The sequence below is a fragment of the Purpureocillium takamizusanense genome, chromosome 1 (assembly GCF_022605165.1).
Source record: "Purpureocillium takamizusanense chromosome 1, complete sequence".
NCBI lineage: Eukaryota > Fungi > Ascomycota > Sordariomycetes > Hypocreales > Ophiocordycipitaceae > Purpureocillium > Purpureocillium takamizusanense.
In genome coordinates, this window is record NC_063068.1 from 2,900,544 (window position 1) to 2,921,027 (window position 20,484).

The 20,484-nt window shown below is 59.9% G+C and overlaps 7 protein-coding genes across 7 annotated transcripts; 2 read left to right on the forward strand and 5 right to left on the reverse strand.

The window, feature by feature from the left end:
• Positions 1-17: 17 nt before the first annotated feature.
• On the reverse strand, positions 18-1,471 carry JDV02_000934 (uncharacterized protein). The gene is made up of 2 exons (XM_047981810.1): positions 1,306-1,471; positions 18-1,220 (listed from the first exon to the last, which is right to left on the reverse strand). The coding sequence occupies exons 1-2, from the start codon at positions 1,352-1,354 to the stop codon at positions 433-435; spliced, it is 837 nt and encodes a 278-aa protein (XP_047837771.1). The 5' UTR covers positions 1,355-1,471; the 3' UTR covers positions 18-432.
• Positions 1,472-2,209: 738 nt separating this feature from the next.
• On the reverse strand, positions 2,210-5,941 carry JDV02_000935 (uncharacterized protein). Its single transcript, XM_047981811.1, has 3 exons — positions 5,225-5,941; positions 4,207-4,612; positions 2,210-4,124 (listed from the first exon to the last, which is right to left on the reverse strand). The coding sequence occupies exons 2-3, from the start codon at positions 4,478-4,480 to the stop codon at positions 2,539-2,541; spliced, it is 1,860 nt and encodes a 619-aa protein (XP_047837772.1). The 5' UTR covers positions 4,481-4,612; positions 5,225-5,941; the 3' UTR covers positions 2,210-2,538.
• Positions 5,942-8,576: 2,635 nt separating this feature from the next.
• On the reverse strand, positions 8,577-9,793 carry RPL43 (60S ribosomal protein L43). The gene is made up of 4 exons (XM_047981812.1): positions 9,637-9,793; positions 9,563-9,580; positions 9,127-9,291; positions 8,577-9,027 (listed from the first exon to the last, which is right to left on the reverse strand). Exons 1-4 carry the CDS (start codon positions 9,666-9,668, stop codon positions 8,964-8,966), a joined length of 279 nt encoding a protein of 92 aa, XP_047837773.1. The 5' UTR covers positions 9,669-9,793; the 3' UTR covers positions 8,577-8,963.
• Positions 9,794-10,487: 694 nt separating this feature from the next.
• JDV02_000937 (uncharacterized protein) lies at positions 10,488-11,953 on the forward strand (the record flags this gene model as incomplete). The annotated part of the gene is made up of 4 exons (XM_047981813.1): positions 10,488-10,542; positions 10,605-10,748; positions 10,820-11,731; positions 11,796-11,953. 4 exons carry the CDS (start codon positions 10,488-10,490, stop codon positions 11,951-11,953), a joined length of 1,269 nt encoding a protein of 422 aa, XP_047837774.1.
• A 38-nt stretch (positions 11,954-11,991) lies between these two features.
• On the reverse strand, positions 11,992-14,021 carry JDV02_000938 (uncharacterized protein; the record flags this gene model as incomplete). Its single annotated transcript, XM_047981814.1, has 3 exons — positions 11,992-12,939; positions 13,026-13,880; positions 13,977-14,021. 3 exons carry the CDS (start codon positions 14,019-14,021, stop codon positions 11,995-11,997), a joined length of 1,845 nt encoding a protein of 614 aa, XP_047837775.1. The 3' UTR covers positions 11,992-11,994.
• A 1,085-nt stretch (positions 14,022-15,106) lies between these two features.
• On the reverse strand, positions 15,107-19,037 carry RMD1 (sporulation protein rmd1). The gene is made up of 3 exons (XM_047981816.1): positions 17,431-19,037; positions 16,982-17,333; positions 15,107-16,905 (listed from the first exon to the last, which is right to left on the reverse strand). The coding sequence occupies exons 1-3, from the start codon at positions 18,595-18,597 to the stop codon at positions 16,829-16,831; spliced, it is 1,596 nt and encodes a 531-aa protein (XP_047837776.1). The 5' UTR covers positions 18,598-19,037; the 3' UTR covers positions 15,107-16,828.
• JDV02_000939 (uncharacterized protein) lies at positions 15,721-16,452 on the forward strand (the record flags this gene model as incomplete). Its single annotated transcript, XM_047981815.1, has 1 exon — positions 15,721-16,452. The coding sequence occupies one exon, from the start codon at positions 15,721-15,723 to the stop codon at positions 16,450-16,452; it is 732 nt and encodes a 243-aa protein (XP_047837777.1).
• Positions 19,038-20,484: the final 1,447 nt, after the last annotated feature.

Sequence of the window (20,484 nt, forward strand, 5' to 3'; positions counted from 1 at the left end):
AACAACGCAGAAAGCTACGGTGACATGTTTTTTATACAAGGGCGTGTACAGAGGGTAGCTAAATAGTAGTCTTACAGTAACCCCGGCCCATCGCACTACCTTGAGCCCAGCCGGACCTTCTACCGTTCTGCCATCATGTTCCTCACGCCCCGGAAGTACTCGGGCGCCAGCTCCTTCTGCAGCTCCTCCCGCGTCAGCCACTTGAAGTCGGTGTAGCCAAAGGGGTTGCCCTTGAGGTTGGCCTGCCCGGCCATGATGCGGCCCTTGAGAAAGAAGGTCTTGTGGCCCCTGCTCTGTACGGACCCGTCGTCGCCAAGCGTCGGCTCCGTCACCAGATGGGCGACGGGCACGCGGCCGACGATCCACGTGTTCATGTTAACGCCCGCGGCCTGGTCCAGAACACGCTGCGCGGTCTGTGTGAGAAGAAGCATGTTAGTCAAGAGCCCGTGACACTCGAGAGAGGGGGTTCACCACGCGAAATAGCGCAAAGGGGGGTCTGCGTACATCGTGGAGGTTTTCGTCCTTGGGCACCACGTCAGCGGGGAATCCCCAGGCGCCGTCCTCGCCCTTGACGACTAGGTATAGGGTCCGGTCCAGCTTCCGGTCCAGCCTGCGCACGTCGCCCGTGCGGTCCGCCTCCGTCTCGCGCTCGGCGGGCCGCTCCACAGGCACCACATCCTCGGGGGCGATGACTTCTGCGTCGTCGCTGACGCGCGTCTCCGCGTCCTTGAGCAGGCTGTTGAGCAGGCTCTCCTGGCTGCTCAGCTCGTCGCCGACCTTGAGCTCGTCGTCCCAGGCGCGGGCGCCCTTGCCCTTGTACACGCCCAGCTCCTTGGCCACGGTGCCCTGGCGCTCCTGCACCTTGATGTTCCAGTCGAGCCGCCGCGCCGTGTCGGGCTTGAAGTAGATGCTCGTGATGAAGGGCGTGTTGAGCCGCTCCTCTAACCGCTTCTGATAGAAGAAGAAGGCATTCTCGAATGGATGAAGCCGCCGCGTCAGGAGCGGTGCCCGCGTGAGGATCAGCCCGGACCGGACGTCGTAGGGGGGAGGCGCGTGGCGCGTCGATGAGGCTGGCGGCGGCGGCGGCGGCGGCGGCGGGACAGGGTCAGTTGACGAAGACGTCTCGGCCGTGGCAGGAGAAGAGTAGAATCGGCCCCATGGCCTGGCGTGGCCGGGTGCGCATCTAGAGCAGGTGGACGACGGTATCGCTGCGGCGTTGGCTGGAAAAAAGCGTGAGCGGCCCGTCTTCTCTTGCCTTTTTGCTTGGAGTCAATTGCGTTGGGCTCTGCGCAAGTTCACACTTACTCGACAGTACGCTTTGAAGAGCTCGCCTCCCTCTACTGGAAGCCGTCATGATGGGCGCTGTGCTGGCGTGGCAGCCCTGGCTGGTGTGATGAAGTCGTCCGGCTACCGTTCTCGCGCCCCTAGAACTTTTTTGATCCAGGCGCACGACGTCCGCAGCTCCAGAGAGTGCACCAGCACGGACGGACAGGACAGGCTAGGGCGGTGGACGACAAGGCACGTACCCTTCAGTGTCCGGCCCCACCCAAAGGCCCGGCTTACCTAACACGCTGCCACCACTCTGAAGGCCAGGGTCTGGTAGCCGCACGCCTCTGCCTGAGGCACTGACCCCCATCGCACAGCAGGAGCCACAGACACCGGACCCCCCCCCCATGCTAAAACTCTCTCCGCCGCCTGTCTGCCCTTTTCCCTCCTCTTTCTTCTTTTCTCCCCAAGGCACCATTTCCTTATCGTCAAGACCTGTTTCCACCTCCAGAACGTCCTGATCATTTACGCGTGCCGAGAGAGAATTCCACAGTGCGGTCTTTTCGCTAGCGGCACCTGCAAAGGGGACTTTACCGTCCATCTTTTATTATTCCACCGGGCTTCGTTAGATAGATACCGCTGACACTGCAAACCAATCTACCTGTGCTCTGACTGGAGCCTTTGTTGCTCACGCTCACCGGGCGCTCGCTATGCACCCCTTTCCCGCGCGCGAGAACCACATTTTCACGATACCTCGTCGACCTGTCACCCTCAGCAGATATTTTCACGTCGGGCGATTGATAGCGGCTTCACAGTTTTCTTGCAAAACTTTGCCGGTATCTCCCGATCATGTTGTCAAGGCCCGTGGCTAAATCACGCACCAGGTGTTTGGCTGATACACAGCGCCCGCCCGAACACACTCGTCTACGCGCTTTTCGATCGTCTCGTGACATTTGTGCGCATTGCTGTCTTATGCTTGGCCCCTGATGAGGCTATGCCCGCCAAAAATATTCGAAAGCTCCTACTACAATGTCCAACGCCCTGAATCATGACCCTGTACCCTGAATCCGGGCCAATCCCATCTCAAAACCAATATGACCATATACGCCTGCTGCACACGGACTCTCTCTGCGCCGCGTTTGCCTGCCGAAAAGACGCTCTGCCCTTGGGGCCAAGTCATGAAGTGGGGTATCAAGATACAGGCGTTGCCGAAATGCCCTCAACGCCTCAGCGAAACAAACCGATATAACAGAACTCCGATGCTTCCTGAGATCAGGCTTGAAGCTCTGCAACCGCTCGCGCCACCTCCTGCGTGGCTCTCTTCTCCCACGCTCGTCTGGATTCGTCGTCTAGCGCCGCCGCGTCCTTCACCTCGTCGTAAAGTTTGCGGGAAACGGCACGGTTAATTGTCTCGTACTGCTCGGTTGTCAGCTTCTGAGAGCGCCAGTGCGGTCTCAGAGCGACTCTGACAATATCGTTGATGCTCTTCTTCTCCTCGTGCGTCATGGCTAACCGCGTTGGCGAGGACTCTTCTACCCGCGGCCTAATCTGCTGTGGCCGACGAGGACGAGGCTGGCGCAACTCTATTGGCCGAACCTCTGCTCGACCTGGTCGGGAGTCCGAGTCACTGTTGTCGCTGGTCGGCCGGCTGGGGGAATAGTTGGCTGGTGGATATCGGGGTTCGATGTGTGTGCTGAGCGAAGTTGGGGACGACTCCCGACCGTTCGTACGAGGGAGCGGCGGGGGAGTCAGGGACAGCGCCCGGGGGCTGCTGTGATTCGATGGCGAGGGCGAGAGGGCCGGGGATGACGCCTCGGGAGGCACTCGCCATGTCGGCGTCAACACCGCCGCCTCGTCCTCGGACGGGGCGTTCGGCTCCAACTCCTTCAAGAGCGACGAAACCAGAGGCGTTTCCGTCTCAACGCGGCCGGGACCGTTTCTCAGAGTTACGCCATTCGCTGGCCGCGATGTCGAGGGGCCGGCCGTTGTGGCTGGCGATGACGCCGATGTTGATGCTTCGGGCTGGGTGGGTAGTCGCCGGGTACGAGGCCTCTTCAACTTCCGTTCTGGCTCCTGGGCAGGCTCTGCTGGCGACGCCGTGACAGACCGAGGCTTCCGCTTCCGCGACGACCCATTGGTGGCAGGCGTCTCAGCCTCTCGTGCCCGGTCGAGGGCGCCCCACGCTCGCCGTTCGTCTCGCGTTTCCTCAACCGGCTGAGGAACGGGCTGAAGGCGCTCGCTAATCTGAGGAGGAATGCTCGGGGCGAACTCTTCTTGGGCACCGAGGCGCTGGGCAATATTGAGCCGCTGTTGCCAGCGCTGCAGCTCTCGTTGATCATTTTGTTGAAACAAACGATACTGTTCGAGGTCTTCGTCGTCGTCGTGGTTATCGAGGTCGAGGTCGCTCATCTCGAAGAATCTGCCGGCAAACTGACCCCAGGCGCCTTGCCACTCGACGTTGCGTGCTTGTCGACGGGCCCTCCTCAGACGCTCCCTGGTTCTGACGTGATACCCGCGAATGCCCCTTGGACTGGGCCGGCGAACGCTCTGTGGGCGAGGCGACCGAGCGCCGGCCTCCGACCCTTCGGGCTCATCGGCCAGCTGGAACAGATGAGCACACTCCATGCAGTACCAGTTGCCTTCGGGGATGTAATCTAGCCCGATGCAGTGGGTATGGTAGGCGGCATCGCAGCTATCGCAGAGGAGCAGAATGTCCTCCCGGTCGGCCGAGTTGCATATGGGACAAGGGTTGCTGGCCTCGTCTTCGTCCGGCTCGGGGTTCTGAGCCAGCCACTGCTGGACGTCGAACTCGGCCACCTGTTTCTTGTCCTGGACATCGTACACGGAGATTGCGGTGCCTTTGCATGGCCAAGAGCGTTAGCCTCATCTCGAAAAGGGAGCAGAAGGGGAGGACGGGGGCAAGCAGGAGCGGATGCTAACCATCGGCACCATTGTAGACGCGGACTGTGTGGAAAGGCTCGCGGCAGATGGGGCAGGTATTTGTTTTTTGGGCCCAGGAGCGGATGCAGGTGTCGTGGATAATGTGTTCGCAGCCGTCGAGCGCGGCCACGATGTTGAGATAGTTGTTGTCCTCGGAGACGGCTTCAGCGACGGCAGCCGTCAGGGTTGCGTCGTCTGTGGCGGAGCCGTTGACGGTGGGCGAGGGGCGCGGTAGAGGGTCCAAACATATGATGCACTGTTCAGGCTCAGACATGACGCCAGCTTGAACAAAACAGGAGGTGAAATGATGAAAACATGTAAATGGACAGCGGAGGAAAGGAGCCCAGGGGCGAGGCGAGGTTGACGAGTGAAGCCTGGGGCCGTGTTTTTCCTGGCAAGACGCGGTCTGCAAGGACGGTGATGTATTAGTGGAACGGGTTGGTGGCAGTAGTGGGTGGTGGTAGTGGTAGTGTGTGGTGGTAAGGCGGAGGCGCTGAAGGTCTGGGAAGAGAAGAGGGACCAGGGAATTGGAAAAGAGAGAGTGCAACAAGTGCATGCAGCGGCGGCCAACTGCCAGCAGCGGCCAGAGGGGCCCGCCGGGTCGCCATTAGCGCACGCTTATAGGGGGGGTCCCGGACGAGGCCAATCACCGTCGCAGGGCATTGAACCGGCCACGTCTGTTAGTGCCTGGTTACTGTTGGCCCGCCTGACCGCCCGACCGCGGGAGCGAGTGCCTCCCTACCTAGCAGGAGCCTAGCAGAAGGCCACCTACAGAAGCAGGTGAGGCATGGCAGCGTCGCAGCGGCGGGAAGTGTCAGGCGCTGGGACGGAAGGCGAAAAAAGAGGTCAGGGCGAGCAAAGGGCAAAGGGAAACAGGATGAGGCCAGGGCATGTTTGTTCGGCCCGTGTGCGGAACAAGCGCTTGCCGAGTTGGCGAAGCCTTAGCTCGCAGAAATGTTGCTCCTTGGGGAGAGGGAGAAGGGCGGGTGTGGAGGGTTGGGAGGGTGCGTTACAGTACCTTTTGGAAGTATCGCAGCTGGCTCTGGGTGCCTCGGGCGTCCAATAAGTGAGGGGATCGCGGGGACCTTTCCTGGGCGTAAATGTCCCGGAGGAAGGCGATGTCGAAAAAACCAAACAAGCGTGCCTGTCGACGCAGACGGACGATGAGCTGCCTTGCAGGTCCCAGGTGACCCGTGCCTGGATGCACTGCACTGGGCTGCACTCGAGCGAGGGGGCTGCAGGCTGGCGGTTCGATGACAGAAACGCACGCGGGTTCGGAGGAGTGCCGTGGCGGCGGCGGCGGCAGCGGGGGGTCCCTGGCCTCGCCTGGAGGAGAATGTCGGGGGGCCGCGTCGGCGGCGGAGGGGGGACCAAAAGTGGGGAGGGAGGGGGCACGAATGTCAGCTCGTGACTGCACGAGGGAGCGCAGCGCAGTAGGTACGTAGGTATCGTGCTCAATAGTGTATCGCACTGTACCTACTGTTCAGCCCTGCAATGGAGGAGTGGAAATGACAGGGGGAATAGGGTCTTGTGCGAGGAATAGCAGCGAGATGGGTATGGGAAAGTCAAAGTGGTCGGCGCGGGCTGTGACAGGCAGAAAAGAAAAAAAAGAGAGGGAAGGATGGGTTGGCCCGGTGGTTGAGAGCTGCTGGCCGGCTGGCTGGCGACTGCGTGTGTGCGTGCAGCGTGTGCGTGCAGCGTGACCTGACCGTTCGAGGGCGGGCGTGCACTAAAGGAGCTGGCGGCGTTCCTCGAGCACGTTGCAGCAGCAGCAGCGGCGAAGGCGGATGCACCCGCAGGCCGGGGATGGTGGTGCTGGTGAGTGAGTGACGCGGGCGGCGGGGCGGTAGGGTGGTATCTTGATTCCTCGACTGGGTGAGCAAGTGAGTGAGCAGCTGAGTGACGGACAGATCTCTGTGCTAAGGCATCTACAAGTACTATAGGTACCCAACCGTAATACATTAGTACCTTAGCTACTTCGTACCTAGTAGCACGCAGACAGACAGTGAGTGGAGAGACAAAGCGGCTGCGAGTTGAGGAGAGCGTGCAGTAATTGGCCTGCCTGCCCAGGCTGGCGCAATAAAGCCAGGGAGCCGCGGGAGGGGAGGACAAGACAGACAGTTGGGAAGGTGCTCTTGAGCAAGATGTGTTCCTCGCTCGCTCGCTCGTTCGTTCGTTCGCTCACCCGCCTGTTTGCAGCGGGCACTGGATGAGGACACGGACAAGGGCACTACTACATGCGAGCCCCTGCTAATATCACGATATGGCCGTCACAAGGTGAGGCAGGCCAAGGCAAGGAAGGAAGGCAAGGGAGGCAATAATTCTTCCACGCCCGACTCTGGTCGAGATGCGCCTCATGTTGGCGCGATTCTCGTTCCCCGTTCCCACCTCCAATAAAGGTACTAACGTACTGCACTGTACGTACCTCTTCGTACCCTCACTCTCATTAGGCAAAAGCTTAGTTACAGCCCTCTCCTCCCTTCTCCACACGGACCTTGGGCAACGACGAGCGCCACCGACGCTGATGTCGCTGGTGTCGCTGGTGGTCTGGTTGGCCCCAGTGATCCATTGGAGCCGGATGCGTGATCACCTGGACGCACCTCACCTCATCAATGATGATTCCTCTTTATTATTAGGCTTGCTCGCTCGTTCGCTCACTCACCTTGCCCGCCGGTTGTCAACGTGGAGTTGACGTGCCGGCAGAACGGCACTTTAGCTAGGCTGCGCACGTAATGACTTGCTTGGGAAGGTTGCATGTATCGTATTGTCATGGAGTGGCCTCGAAGTTGCTGCGCCGTGGCAAACAAATTGAGACTTCGTCCCGCACCAAGTCCCCTTTACGTGTTACAATGGCACTCAACATCACTCGCACGCCTGGGTCTGCCCGCCCGCCAGTCAGCCAAATACTTTCCACACAGGAGCTGGACAGCCAACGGCACTAACATCCTGTACCGCGCGCCCACGCCCGTTGCGATGTGTGTAGGTATTCCACCAAAACACCAAATACCTAGCACCTCATGTGTGTACAAGCAGGTACACACTGCCAGCGCCCATCCCGCTCCGAGATAGACAGGCCAGTCCTGGAGCACGCCGCATGATGCTCGCGCGCGCGCGCGCGCGCGCCCGATACACTGCGGGCCAGCCGTCGAGGGCATGAATCGAATCTTGCATGAAACACCAGAGGCATAGGCTCCTTGGACTCTCTCTTGTGCGACGCGACCTAGGCACCGTATTCGCGAGGCGAACGGGCCCATGGTGCGGGTGGGATGTGAGCTGATGCCACGGGTGCCACAGAGGCCCGACCCGTTCGTTTGATCCCCGTGTCCTTTTTCTGTATATGTTATGCCTCCTTCGTCTGTAATCACGGCCGACCACGCGCCTGTCTAATTTGAACGAGGCTACTCTACATGAAGTACGTATGCAGCACAGCCTCAAAATTTTACCAAAAACTGCACCCGTAAGTTTCCACGTGCAGACGTCACCAGCCTATCCTTGCCGGAGCATTTGTGCCTGGCCGATGGACGGATTGGGGGGTGGCGTGAGAAGCGTTTCGCGCCCAGAGGCCGGGGGGTCACTCACGGTGCTGATGGTGAGTCGTGACGCTGTCTTCCGCTGACCAAGGGCCCGTTCGCGCGGGACCTGTCCTGCCTGCCACATGGCCCGACGAGGTGCCTGAAAAGGGGTGCCAGACAGTTAAGAGAAAGAGATGGTTGAATGGCTGCGTCGATTTGATGCGCGTGTCTCTGAGCAGGACCAGGAGAGAGACCCCGCCTGACGAGACCTGGCCGTCACCAAGGGCTGGCGCAGGGCGGCCGCGACAAGGCCGTGACGCGGTGTACGCTGCGGGGGCGACGAGAGCCTCCCCGGAACATACAGCGGCTCGGCGGCCGTGCATACGAGGGGGAGGGGGAAAGGGAGCGACAAGCAGACAAGACCACTTTAGTCGGGCAGCGGTCCTCGGCGCTCCCGTACGTGTCGCGTCCTGCCATGTCGCGGCGGTGGACTTTGTCCCCCTCTGTCACCGCGGCATCAAGCTCGGTGTGCGTGCGGAAGTGCCAAAGGAGAGTAATGAACCTCGTACGAAGTATACTGTACAGCATGTGCAGTACATTCCCCAGCAGTCATGCCTTGGTTCTCGGACTACGTGTCTTGCACGGCGACGTTAAAACACCCCACACGACACACCCTGGCACGCCGACACACAGATCCCTTGCCGTGGGTGCGTTTCGGAACCGGATGCAAGGACAAGTGCCGCACTCGGTGCTTGGATCGACGTCCGGTTGGTCGCATCGAGGGCAGTCATCATCGACTCATCCCATGACGTGGCCCAGATATGATTACTCTCAGGACCCCTAAGGCTCGCCTGCGCAAGGCAACTTGGTCTCAAGCTTGACTCACGGCCAGGAATCATGCGTTTTTTTCAACAGCAACAAGGGCAACAGTCGGGTGTCTGTTTTCTTGAACAGGCCGCACAGCCATTCCAGTCACAGGAGGCGAAAGTTGGTCCAGCCCGACCGGCTGGTTCCGGGCGACGGCGCCTCGTGGTTGGTAAACGAGTCTGAAATGTAGTCCGAGACCATGCAACCCTTTTTTGGTGTTCCATTGCTAATCGACTGGTCCCTCTATGACCAAAGTTCGAGTGTCGACGTCCATTTCGTCAACTCGTAGTGCAGGCACGCAAACCATGATGGATCCCCATACACCAGACCGAAATGCAAAGTCGAAATCTCCGCCGTCCACCTTCCCTATTCACCTCCTTAAACCTCAGCGATCTCCCTCAGTCGTCGCAGGGTGGATCGCATAGCAGCGGCGGCGGGGGTGCTGTAATACCCGTGTTAGCTTCCTCGCTATGCCAGCAAACGACCGGGTCCTCTACGCCGTGAAACTCGAGGGACCATATTCTGAGGGTGAATAACGTACGCAACGATGTAGGCGCCACCAGCGATGGTTCGCTTGCAGGACTTGCAATTCCAGATGCCAGTGGAGTGGCGGCGGACGGTGGTCTTGCCGCAGAAGGTGCAGGTGTACTTGGCGTGCTGCGTGATCTCCATCTTCTTGACCTGCTTACGCAGGGAGGCACCATAGCTGTAAAGGAAGATGACATTAGTCTCTTGCGAGTGTGATTCTGAGCCCGCTGGCTGCATCGGTCATCGCTCTCGATCGGGTGGTCTGTTCCAACAGGTGTGCGTCTCAATGGTTCGAAAAGCGGCAACGACGGGCGTCATGTTTACAGCGGGCGGCACTCCAATCCGTCTACTTCGGAGAGCCTTTCGAGCACCGAGAATCGGTTCGAGATCGAGGGTCGAGCGCGATGCGAGCTGGGGGCGGGTTCGTGGACGAAAGCTGGGCGACTTACCGAGTACCGTACTTGCCGCTGCGCGAGAAGTTAGCAAAAGCTTCTAGTTAAATACTTGATGCTGTGATACGTACGTCACGCCGACCTTCTTCGTGCGCTTGGTCATCTTGGCTGATTTGTGAGGGAGGTTGTCGTGGGGGAAAAGGACGACAAATTGGCGAGCGGGAGAGTTTGCTTTGCGGTCGCGCCTGATTCCACCGAAAATGTGCTGGGGGAGGGCTGCGAATTGTGATTTCCCTTAGGGCAAGCACGTGAGTGCAGGGGGGCGCCTCAAGCGACCGGACAGCCCCACACGGACCAAGAAAAAATCCGCACACTTTGATGATCTTAGTCACATGATAAAGCACGTGATTAACAGTTGGACCGCTCCACTAGTCCAGCAGGGCCCCTCAGCCGATCGGGCCAAGGCGATTTCAATCCGTCCGCAGTGGGTATGAAACTGGCAGGGATATAACTACCATGGCTAGCGCGGGCCGGTTTGGTAGCAGTCACAGTTCCTCCGGAGCTGCGACGGGTGGCGGGCCACGGCGCTGGCATCCAGTAACGGAAAGTGTCGACCGGGATGCCTCGTCACCACAGCAGACCAACGGCAAGACGCAGACCATCTGGAGCTTCAATCGGCTCGGGCGCCAGAGGCGATCAGCCGGGCTGGAGTGAGGCTCGCAGCAAGCTCTGCGCCGTTGGTGAGGACAGCACGCAGCTTAAAAACAGGCCCTCAGGCGCCGTACTGGAAGGTCAATTGGCCATTGCTGCGTGCCAGCACAAAGTACTTTGTAGCTCGTCGTTATTTATCAGTGCAAGTGCGATGGGCTACGCCGCTCCTGCCCTCCTACCATCCGAGCATTATTACCTTTGTTAGCTCTCTTTTCCGACTTGCCTCGTACACCAACTGCTTTGTCGATTGATTCCATTTTGCCCACCTGCCATGCCTTTCAAGCAGCACGGCCGTCAGTACGACCTCGTCGTGCTGGGCGCCACCGGTATGCGACCCCCTTTGTGATATGAAGCGGGCTTGCCTGAGGCTCACCATGAGATAATGCAGGCTATACCGGCCGGTTCGTCGCCGAGCACGTTGCAGGCAATCTCCCAACAAATCTCAAATGGGCTGTTGCCGGACGTTCTCAAGCGAAGCTTCAGGCCATTGTTGATGAATGCGCGAAGGTAGACGCGGACAGGCTTGCCCCGAGTAAGATGACAGACTCCCCTATCAACTTGCCAGTCGCGTCTCCCTGACGCGGGCTAACCTCTGGACATCAGGCATTGAGATTGCAAATGTCGACAGCGAGGCCGAGCTGCACGCTCTCGCGAAGAAGGCGTGTATCGTCATCACTACTGTTGGCCCGTACTGCATGTATGGCGAAAAGGTGTTCAAGGCATGCGCTGACGCGGGCACCCACTATCTGGACTGCACCGGCGAGACACCGTGGGTGGCACGCATGATCAAGCGTTATGAGGATACAGCACGAAGCACTGGAGCCATCATGCTTCCACAGGCGGGCGTCGAGTCGGCGCCGCCAGACCTGTGTACCTGGGCTCTCGCCCGCTTTCTGCGGGCCAAGCTCGATGCGCCGACCAGCGATGTCGTCATCTCCCTGCACAACCTCAGCTCTGCACCTTCGGGGGGCACTCTGGCTACCGTGCTGAGCATCTTTGATTATTTTTCCCTCGACGACCTGCGTGCTTCGAGCAAGCCCTACGCGTCATCCCCCATCCCGCACCCGGAGAAGGCGCGGCCCACCCCGACCTTACTGCAGAGATGGTTGGGCGTCTGCAACATTCCCAACCTTGGGGTGCAGACCACCTCCATCGCCGGCCGCACCGATGTTCCCGTTGTGGAGCGCACCTGGGGTCTGCTCTCCCAGATCCCTTCTCGCAAGGACCAATTCTACGGACCGCGGTTCAACTGGGTCGAGTACTACAAGCCGCGCAATTGGCTTCACGGCGTCTTCGTCCATCTGGGGCTCGTGTTTGGCACCGCGATGATTGCCCTTTTCCCGCCCGTGCGAGCTTTGGTGAAGAGATTTGTGTACCAGCCGGGCGAGGGCCGGACCAAGGAGGAGATGGCCAAGGAAGAGATTGAGTACCGTGGTGTTGCGACGCCGGACACGCCGACGGCGCCAGGCAAGCAGGCGTACTGTCGGGCCTGGTTCCACGGCAGCATGTACTCCCGTAGGCCTCCCGCATTGGCTCGCCGCACTTTTTCACGTTGGGAAACGACTGACAATCTTGGCAGTGACGGCCGTGTTCCTGGCACAAGGAGCGTTGACATTGCTGGAAGACGACGTGGAGCTCGACGGTGGAGTATACACGCCAGCTTGCCTCGGACAGGGGTTCGTCGACCGTGCCAACACGGCGGGCTTCAAGATCGATGTCAAGATGATTCAAAACTAGCACCGATAGTGCAGAAAGTAGTTTACTTCGTACGCAGTGCCTCAAGAATCGGTCATGGGTTGGTCGCCCTCCTGGATACTCCTGATACGCTCGCAAATGTCATGGATGGTTCCCCAAATTCGCTCACGGTTCCTGAGTCCCAGAAGATGACTCCAATTGGTGACGATGTCCCGATACAGCTGGTACCAGTTTGTCCTGTCACGAGGCAGCGCTATCGGGCCTGTTGCTTTCCTCCTGGTGCAGGCTTCCTCCAGCATCTTGTTCACTTCGGGTCCGTCCTGCCAAGGTGGCTCCTCAGGCGTAGTCGCCAAGTAGGCGGCGTGAGCCTCCATGTCGACGTCCTCGAGGTCGCGAGCCTTGCACCATCGTTTCGCTCGCCACTCTTCCTCATGGAGACGGAGAGTCTGTAATAATTGCACGTCATGGCAGGCCCAGTTGTAGGGTGTGGCGTCGTCGCGCCATGCCTCGTACAGGAAGGGCATTTCGTCAATCAGGAGCCTGCGCCAGATGGACATGGGGAGGTGCTCAAAGGCTCGCGACGATGCACGCAAGGCGGCGATGTCTTGGGAATCGAGGTAGCCGACAATCTCGTGAACCAGCTCCACGTGGAGCTTGAGGAAGGGATCTGACGAGGCAGCCGCTGAGGTGTCCCGTTGGCGGCGGGGCTCGAACGGGCTTTGTCGCACGTCGAAATCATCGCCTTGGTTCATGGCGCGTTCGCATATGGTGCGAAACTCGGGCACGAAGAGCGGGTTGGCAGCGAGATATTCGGTTCCCGGCGAGTGCTCCCACACCTGGTCTCTGGAACTGAGGACGTCGTCAGCCCAGTCGGCAAAGGTCGGCACCTGGCCTATGCAGCAGAGGTTGCGCAGGCGAACGAGGCCGTCAGGGTCGACCTTGCCCAGAACGAGGTTGCTGACGACTGTAAAGATCTCGAAGCAAGCAGGATGAAAGGCTACGCCTGACTCGCGCTGGTCTTCCTCCGTCTGGAAATTGCTCGACCGTCAGTACGGAAGAACGCCACGCCCCAGAGCGGGGAGGATATCTCATTCGAAACATTCCTCTCACTCACCTCTATCCAGACGTTGTCGTCGTTGTCCACCTTGCCCTCGGCGAAGCCGTGCCGGGTGGGCGCAAACTTGATGCCGTACCCCCCGGACGGCACGTTCCCGGCCAGGCCAGTGAGGCAGTACCGAGAGGTGGCCTCGAACGCCATGTCGTCGGGCCGTGGCTCCCAGTTGTCGGGCTTGATGTAAAGGCACTGGGCCGTCAGGCAGTCCGTCATTTGCTCCACCGAGATGTTGTGGCCGTTGTAGCAGTTGGTGTGCTGGCAGTCGGGCCCGGCAACGTGCTCATACTCGCCGCGTTTCTCACGCCGCAGGCGTTGCTTCTCTCTCCTTGCCTGCAGACTGACACCTTCATCATAGTCTTCCTCCTCGTCTTCCAAGTAGTCAATCGTTGACAGGGGGAGAAACTCCGTGTCAAACGTGGGGGGCGGAGGGCCTTGGACGGAGAAGGTCCACCCGCGTCCAGCGTTACCATCTTCACTCGCCACGTCGCCCTTGACCTTGTCTTCCTCTCCAACAGCGCTTAATCCAGAATCGTACCCTGGAAGGTCCTCATTGGACTCTTTGCGCGGCGGCTCGTGCGTAGGGCCCGCGTCACGGACGCTGTCTTCCGGGTCGTCCTCATACAGGCCATGGGACGTGGCCTCCCTCTTCTCGAGCTGCCACGGCAGAAGCCCACGGTGAACGAGGCAGCAGCGGCGGTCGCCGTCGCGCGGACAGTCGTAGTAGCTGTTGTACGGCTCCCAGCTCAATCCGTTCCGCGTCGTGGCCGAAGAGTCGGCCCAGGCGGCGGACCGAGGCTCGCTGCGGGTCCGGGAGCGGTTAATGTTGAAGCTCACGCCGCAGAGCTGGCAGTATATCTATGTATCATGTGAGTTTGTTTTCCCCCTCTTTCTCTGAAGTGAGCCGGACAAGGGGGGGGGGGGAGGTTTCGCCTCTGGGAGTGCCGTTCTGACCTCGTAGTAGCCTGGTCGAGGGTGATGACCGATGTTAGCGCGCATACAAACTACATGCATTGCATCCCGGGAGGGCTGCCTACCCATGGGTGTTGGCACAGATTGCGAGACCTGTGGTATACTTTTCTTGATGCTCCAAGGACGAACAATAGGCGTCTCTGGTGAGGTTTGATGTGTGAATGCTGAATCTGCTGTGAAGTCGGCCCAACGATAAGCCGACTTATTACGGTCTATGCGCCTCAGCGTTTGAGGACTCAAGACCACCGACAGGAGAGACGATGCTGCTGCTGTCACTCTCACTTTTGGGTTGTTATTGTGCCTTGGCTTCTTCACCACTAGGTCATGAACTTTCCTCTCCAGCCTCTGATCTACGATTCTACACGCAAAGCGGCAGGCGGTCAACCCAGCCCCCCACCCGAGCTCACACGGCTTCCCAAGTTCTCCCCCCCGACAAGCGCGCCGGCCTACATGCTCCTCCAGCTACGTACTGGTATCCGTGTGTGGTATGGTGTGGCCATCTGGGGTCTGAGATCGAGCCAAGCAATGCGCGAATCGTCTCCCATCGGACAGATGGACTCGCCCTGCATGCGACGACGGCGCTTTGTCGCTGCTTAGCCCATCAGCAAGCCTCCATCCGGACGACGCGCTCGGGCTCAATAGCTGGACGGTCGAGCGTCCCCATGGGTATTGCTTCTCGCGCAGGCTGGACGACGGCAACGCCGGCGTCTTCACGTAGGGGGGATCGCAGCCACGCGGTTCGCCGCTGCGGCTTCGGGCCGCAACCCGTCTGGGCATGCATGCTCGATCAGCAGTCGGCACCCGGCATGGCTGGAAGGCAATTACGTACAGGATGTCCCCGAGGCTCGAGATTGGAGCGGTGACGCTTCCTTTGACCAGCCGACCACCTTCTGAAATTGGAAGGAAAGGGGGGGGGGAGGGGGGATCGAAGTCGTCATCTCATGAGTGTCAGGTCAAGATGGCCTTTTCTTTGGGCGAAGCTCTGAGAATCAGAAGTCATGCTCTCCCTCACGGCACACATGGCGGCGCATGGTCCCCTCTGCATGTCCCGTGCCTACTTTCCTGAAGAGAGACGCGCGCTTCTTAGTTCCCTGACGGCGATCACCCAAGTCAGATCTATTACTACTGCTGCTACTACAACCACTAACGTAGTGCGAATGACTGCCACGTCCGTCGTGGCCGGCGGCGAGGATCTTTCTGCATCGAGCAGGTCAAAGTCCCCCCCCACCCCATTATGGCAGAGTCCATCGCAAGTTGGAATGAGCATGGTGATGGCCGGCGATTGATCTCGACGGGGTAATATAGGGGCGCCTATGCTCGACGACCGCCGACGTCCTGGTCTTGGTCTTTAGCGCTGCCTCCACGGGCCGTCGGCATAGCCGCGATGCCCCCTCGCGCAGCGAGCTAGTCGGAACGGTGACGAGCACCTGCAATATCTGGCATGGCTTGCTCTTCGTCCGACGCTTTGGCTTGCAGTGGCAGAGAAGACCACTCGTGCGTGTGTCGTGGCTTGGACGTGAGGACTGACCTCGAGTCCTTGAGAGCCCTCGTGAGCTACGTATGAACGGACTATAAAGTCGGCAAACGCTGAGCAGGATATGGCAAAAGGTGCGGGAAAGAGTTCATGCCAAACACAAGGCTGGCTGCAGTCCCCTTCTCGTCACAGAGTTGCCATCGTCATCTTTGTAGACTCGCTTCCCAACGTTCCGTCAACACCACCACCACCATGAGGCAGAAGAAGCCTTCGGTCCTCGTCCTCCTCGGTGCTCTCGCCACCGCCGCCTTCGTCCCCGTCTCCGGGGCCCCGTCCCACGACGACACGTCCGCGCCGCGCCTCCGCCCGCGGCAGACGGTGCAAAACGCCTGGGGCGGCGCCGTGCAGCAGGGCCAAGGGTGGCACTACGTGACGGGCACCGTCACCATCCCACGCGTCGGCGGGCAGTCCCCCTCGGCGGCGGCGTCGGCGTGGGTGGGCATCGACGGCTGGAGCTGCCAAAACGCCATCCTGCAGACGGGCGTCAACCTGTACGGCGACGGCTCGCTCGCGACGTGGTACGAGTGGTGGCCCGACGCCAGCGCCTACTACGACACGCCCATCGACCTCCGCGCCGGCGACCGCCTCCGCTTGTCCGTCTTCGCCTCGTCGTCGACGTCGGGCAACGTCACCATCGAGAACCTCTCCAACGGCCAGGCCCAGTCGCACGTCTTCCAGGGCGAGGGACGTGCGCTCTGCGCCTCCGACGCCGAGTGGGTGGTCGAGGACTTTGGCAGCGACTACAACGGCAACCACGTCCCTTTTGTCGACTTTGGCTCCGTCGAGTTCCTCGACGCCGTCGCCTCGGGGCCGAACGGCAACGTCACCCCCCAGGGCGCCAGCATTGTCAACGTCGAGATTGACGGCGCCTATCGCACCGACTGTGGCTCCAATGCAAATGGCGTCCGCTGCAACTATGTCTAGTTGATGTGTGGCTGCATGACCCTTCGCCGGCCGGCGCTGGCTGTCTTGGGGGCTCTCGATGGGCGGCTGGAGGACGTCGCGCCTATGGCCGTATGATGATGCCCATGGACCGTTGTCTTTCGTCAAGGCATACCATCTTGTTCCGCGAAACTGTGTAAATGAGCAGCGTACGAGCGCGTAGCAAGCGTCGAAATCCTCTCCTCTATAAATGTACACTTTAGGCCACGAGCCTCTCTGTATCTGCACTGTTATATGCGTCCTTATCCAACCCCGGCGGTCCCATGTACAAACGATGTGTTCCGGTATCAGAATAAGGTATGTTGTGCCTGCGCCAGACGCCCTCACCTTTTGCAAGGTGTTACCAATTAAGTCACCGCTAGCCTTCGCCGGCGTAAAGATCCACCACGATATTGACGGCAGCAACCACAATCTCCATGGCAATCAACACGATTACTGACAGGGCAAAGTTAGCTCACATACACGGACTTTGAACCGTTGGAGAGGGGTAGGCAGTAAGGAGCGAGCTCACCGATCCACTCGAGCTTCTCCCCATGACCGTGACTCAACTGGTCTTTGAGCACGGCCAGCAGGTCGGCAATCACATCCAGCCGCTCCGTCAGCAGGCCTACACGCTGGTCCATCTCGAGGTAGCTGCGCACGGCCTGGTAGACCGGCTCCAGCTGCGGCTCGACCCAGAACAGCTCCGGCGTGTCGAGCACGGAGCCGTTGAGGTGGATGTTGATGCGGAGGATGAAGAGCTCGCCAATCTGCATGTTGATTTGCGAGCGGCTGAGGTTGATTTTGCCCGTCAGCGCGATCTGCGTCGGAATGTCCTTGCACGTGTCGATGGTCGACGCGATGAGCTCTTCGAACAACGACGTCTGTAGGTGAAGTGGAAGAACAGATGTTAGCCTGCTACGAGCCACCATCCTCGTTCTCGCAAGGGAGAGAAGGACGAGGACGATGGGGTGTGCGTACCTTGACACTCTGTGCGAGGGCGTGCGATATAGCCAGCTTCGTCATGTAATTGTTCCTATCACGCAGCGTGATGAAGTCGTTGTATATCCGGGCTTGGTACTCGCGTGTGTAGTAAAAGTTGAAATGCTCCGTCTCGACGTCGTCGGGCGCCAGCTTCTCGAGCTCAAACTTGGCAATGTCCTTGAGGAACCGTGCCTCCTGTGCCTCCGTCATTCCCCATATGACGACAACGCCGTAGTCGAACAAGAACACCTCGGGCGTGTGCACTTGGGTATCAAAGTCGGGGATGCCTTCGGCGACGGGCATGTCGTCGGTGACGCTGGGGCCAAGCAGCTCGTCGCTGTTGAGCTGGCCGACGTCGGCGTCGTTGCTGTTGCCGCCGCCCGAGAACTCGTCGCCGTATCCCGAATCGTGTCTGGCATCATGCTGCAGGCTCGTGCGCACCTCTTCGGCTTCAAACGTCTCCCCACCGGTCGAGTGCCGTCGCTCATAGTTTCGCACGGGATTGTCCCTCTTGGCGGCACCGTACGCGTAGGGGGTGTAGATGCATTCATCGATGAGCTTGGGGTTGGCGCCGCGCGTCTTTCCGCGGCCCTTGAGGAAGCGCATGAGGCTCTCCATCTCGTAGCGGTTGGCAGTGCAATAGGCCGTGACACGGGGCAGGCGAGTGCGATCCCCCTTGCCGAGGCGGGCGGCGTCTCTCCTGGCCGTAGGGTCCTTGATGCGCGTGTACTGCGAGTAGACGTCGCGACCGCTCTCCTCGTCCTCGCCATCCTCGATGTCTGGGTTGGGGAGCAGCTTCAGCTTCTCCGTCTTCTTGGTGCTCCTCTGCGGGCCAATCTTGGCACCGACGGGGTGCTGCAGCACGCCCGGGACAGCGCTGTGGCTGTTACGGCGGCGCAGCTTGCTGTTCAGCGCGGCAAGCACGGGAGGCCCTGCAGCGCTGGTGCTTGAGCCGCTGGCAGTGGCACCGCTGCCGGCGGGCGCGGCATGTTGGGTTCGGTCCGAGTGGGCGAGCTGCGAGCCGGGCTCAAACGTCCTCGTCACGGGGTCCGCGCTGAAGGTGACGGTCCGGGGCTGTCGCGGGCGGCCATCGGCCGAGGGCGTTGGCGCGAGCGTGGCGGTCGGCAGCAGCGGCGTGTTCTCGTCGGATGCCCTCGTGTCCATGGCGGGCGACTCGATGCTTACTGCCTCGTCGCCTGGCTAAGTCTGGCCCGAGTCCGCGGCAGGATTGGAGGGCGACGGTTGATTATCGTCGTCGATTGAGCAGGCGCATAGGTTCCATGCGCATGCTGGATGAGGCAGAGGACCTCGCTCCGGAGTGCTCGATTGCGGCTCCCTGCGTGCGCAGGGGAGGGGGGAGGGGATTTCAATCGACGACGGGGCACCTTTTTTTTTCCTGTTTTGTTTTCGAGCAGTGACGATGAGAAAATGAATTGATGAGGTGACGGAGGTGATGACGGAGGATGGCCCAAGGTTTCTTCCCGATTCGGCGCTAGGGCGGCTTTTGCCATGGTCCAGTGTCTCTGGCCTGTCAAGTGTGTCTGTCATGCTGCTCTCGGCGCGTCCTGGACCCACACGAGCGGTGCAGGATCGATTGATTTGGTGAGGTGACTGCCCGATCAGAGGCGGCTCCTGGTCGGTTCAGGAGGTGCCCACCCACCTATAAATCAGTGCCTACAGCACCGCTGGGTTGCTGCAAAGGGTCGAGCTGCAGGTGATGTGCCGTGCCGTGCCCGCTTGATGCAGCCGCGAGGAGCCGCTGTGGGGGCCATCTCGGTAGGTGAGGCAGGTGCACGAGATCGCTAACTTAGATACCATACCTACTTCGTACGTAATCAACTGTGCCGCACGCACGGCACTGGACCTGAGAGCACCTACCTACCTACCTACCTTGTTATGTTCCTCTATGTTCACCGGTTGGGTACGGACAGTCCGCCCTCCTGAGTCGTCGTCGCTTTGAGGCACCTACCAACCTCCAGCTCTCGATACTTTTGCGTTCAGTTTCTCCCAAATATTTTGACTTCACAAAGGATCGACCTCTTCAATGCAATGGCGCGACTTGGCCCTTGCCCGTTATTACTGAAGGTACCTAGTAGGCAGGCTGCATGCATAATCATATGGCCAGCCAGCCCCCAGCCAATTCTAGATTCTATACAGCGCCAGGTTGCCACCAGTTCCTGCTCCAAAGTACTCACGTATTTCGTATCTGCCTGTCCTGTACCAATTACATGCATAGCATGTGGGCGCGCACGAGGCTGCCTCTGTTTTACTGGATAATCAGAGCATCGTGACGACCAGGCCGAGGCTGCCCAATCGGCATCATTGCGCGGCACCAACCCAACTTGAGTAATCGGCAACGCGCGTAAGATTGTCGATTTTCCTGTTCCTGGCTGTGTAACCGCCATTAAGCGCCGCCGCCGCATATTTCTGCCGTTGTCTGACCACAACGGGTTTGCTCCCTCTTGATACTACACTTTGGACTTTGAACTCTTCACGCCTGTTGTGGCTCACCGACTTGTCATGTCCACCGCTGCTGCTGCTGTCCAGGACCGGGGCCCTGGAACATCCGCGGCCACGCAGGCCAGCCCGATGTCGCAGAGCGGTGTCGGGTGACTCCCTTTGCAAACAGGGTTCGACGGCCCGCGTATCAGCACAGGCACGTTGCTAATGACTTGTAGAGAGGCGCGAGAGAATCGAGACGAGACAGCCCGACCGCGCGCCCTTGACAGACCCACCGCCGCCTTTCTCCTACTCGTGTCCAATATAGCATCCCCCAATGGCCATTACTCAGTCGCAACAACCCCGTCATCGGCCCTCCGCGGCATCCACGCGGCAGGACACGCACGAAGCAGGTTCCCCCCACAGGCTCTCGCGAAGCTCGGCCCCCGGGCGGCCGAGCTAGGACCATCACAGGCAACGAAGCGGAAGAACCGAATTGGTAATGACTTGCAGCGACCAACATGTGGCGTTTGGCGGTGCCTGCTCTCCGGGTCCTCGTCTCGTCCCGACTGCTCTTATCTCGTCACCGTGGCTCGGCCCAAGTCCAACTGG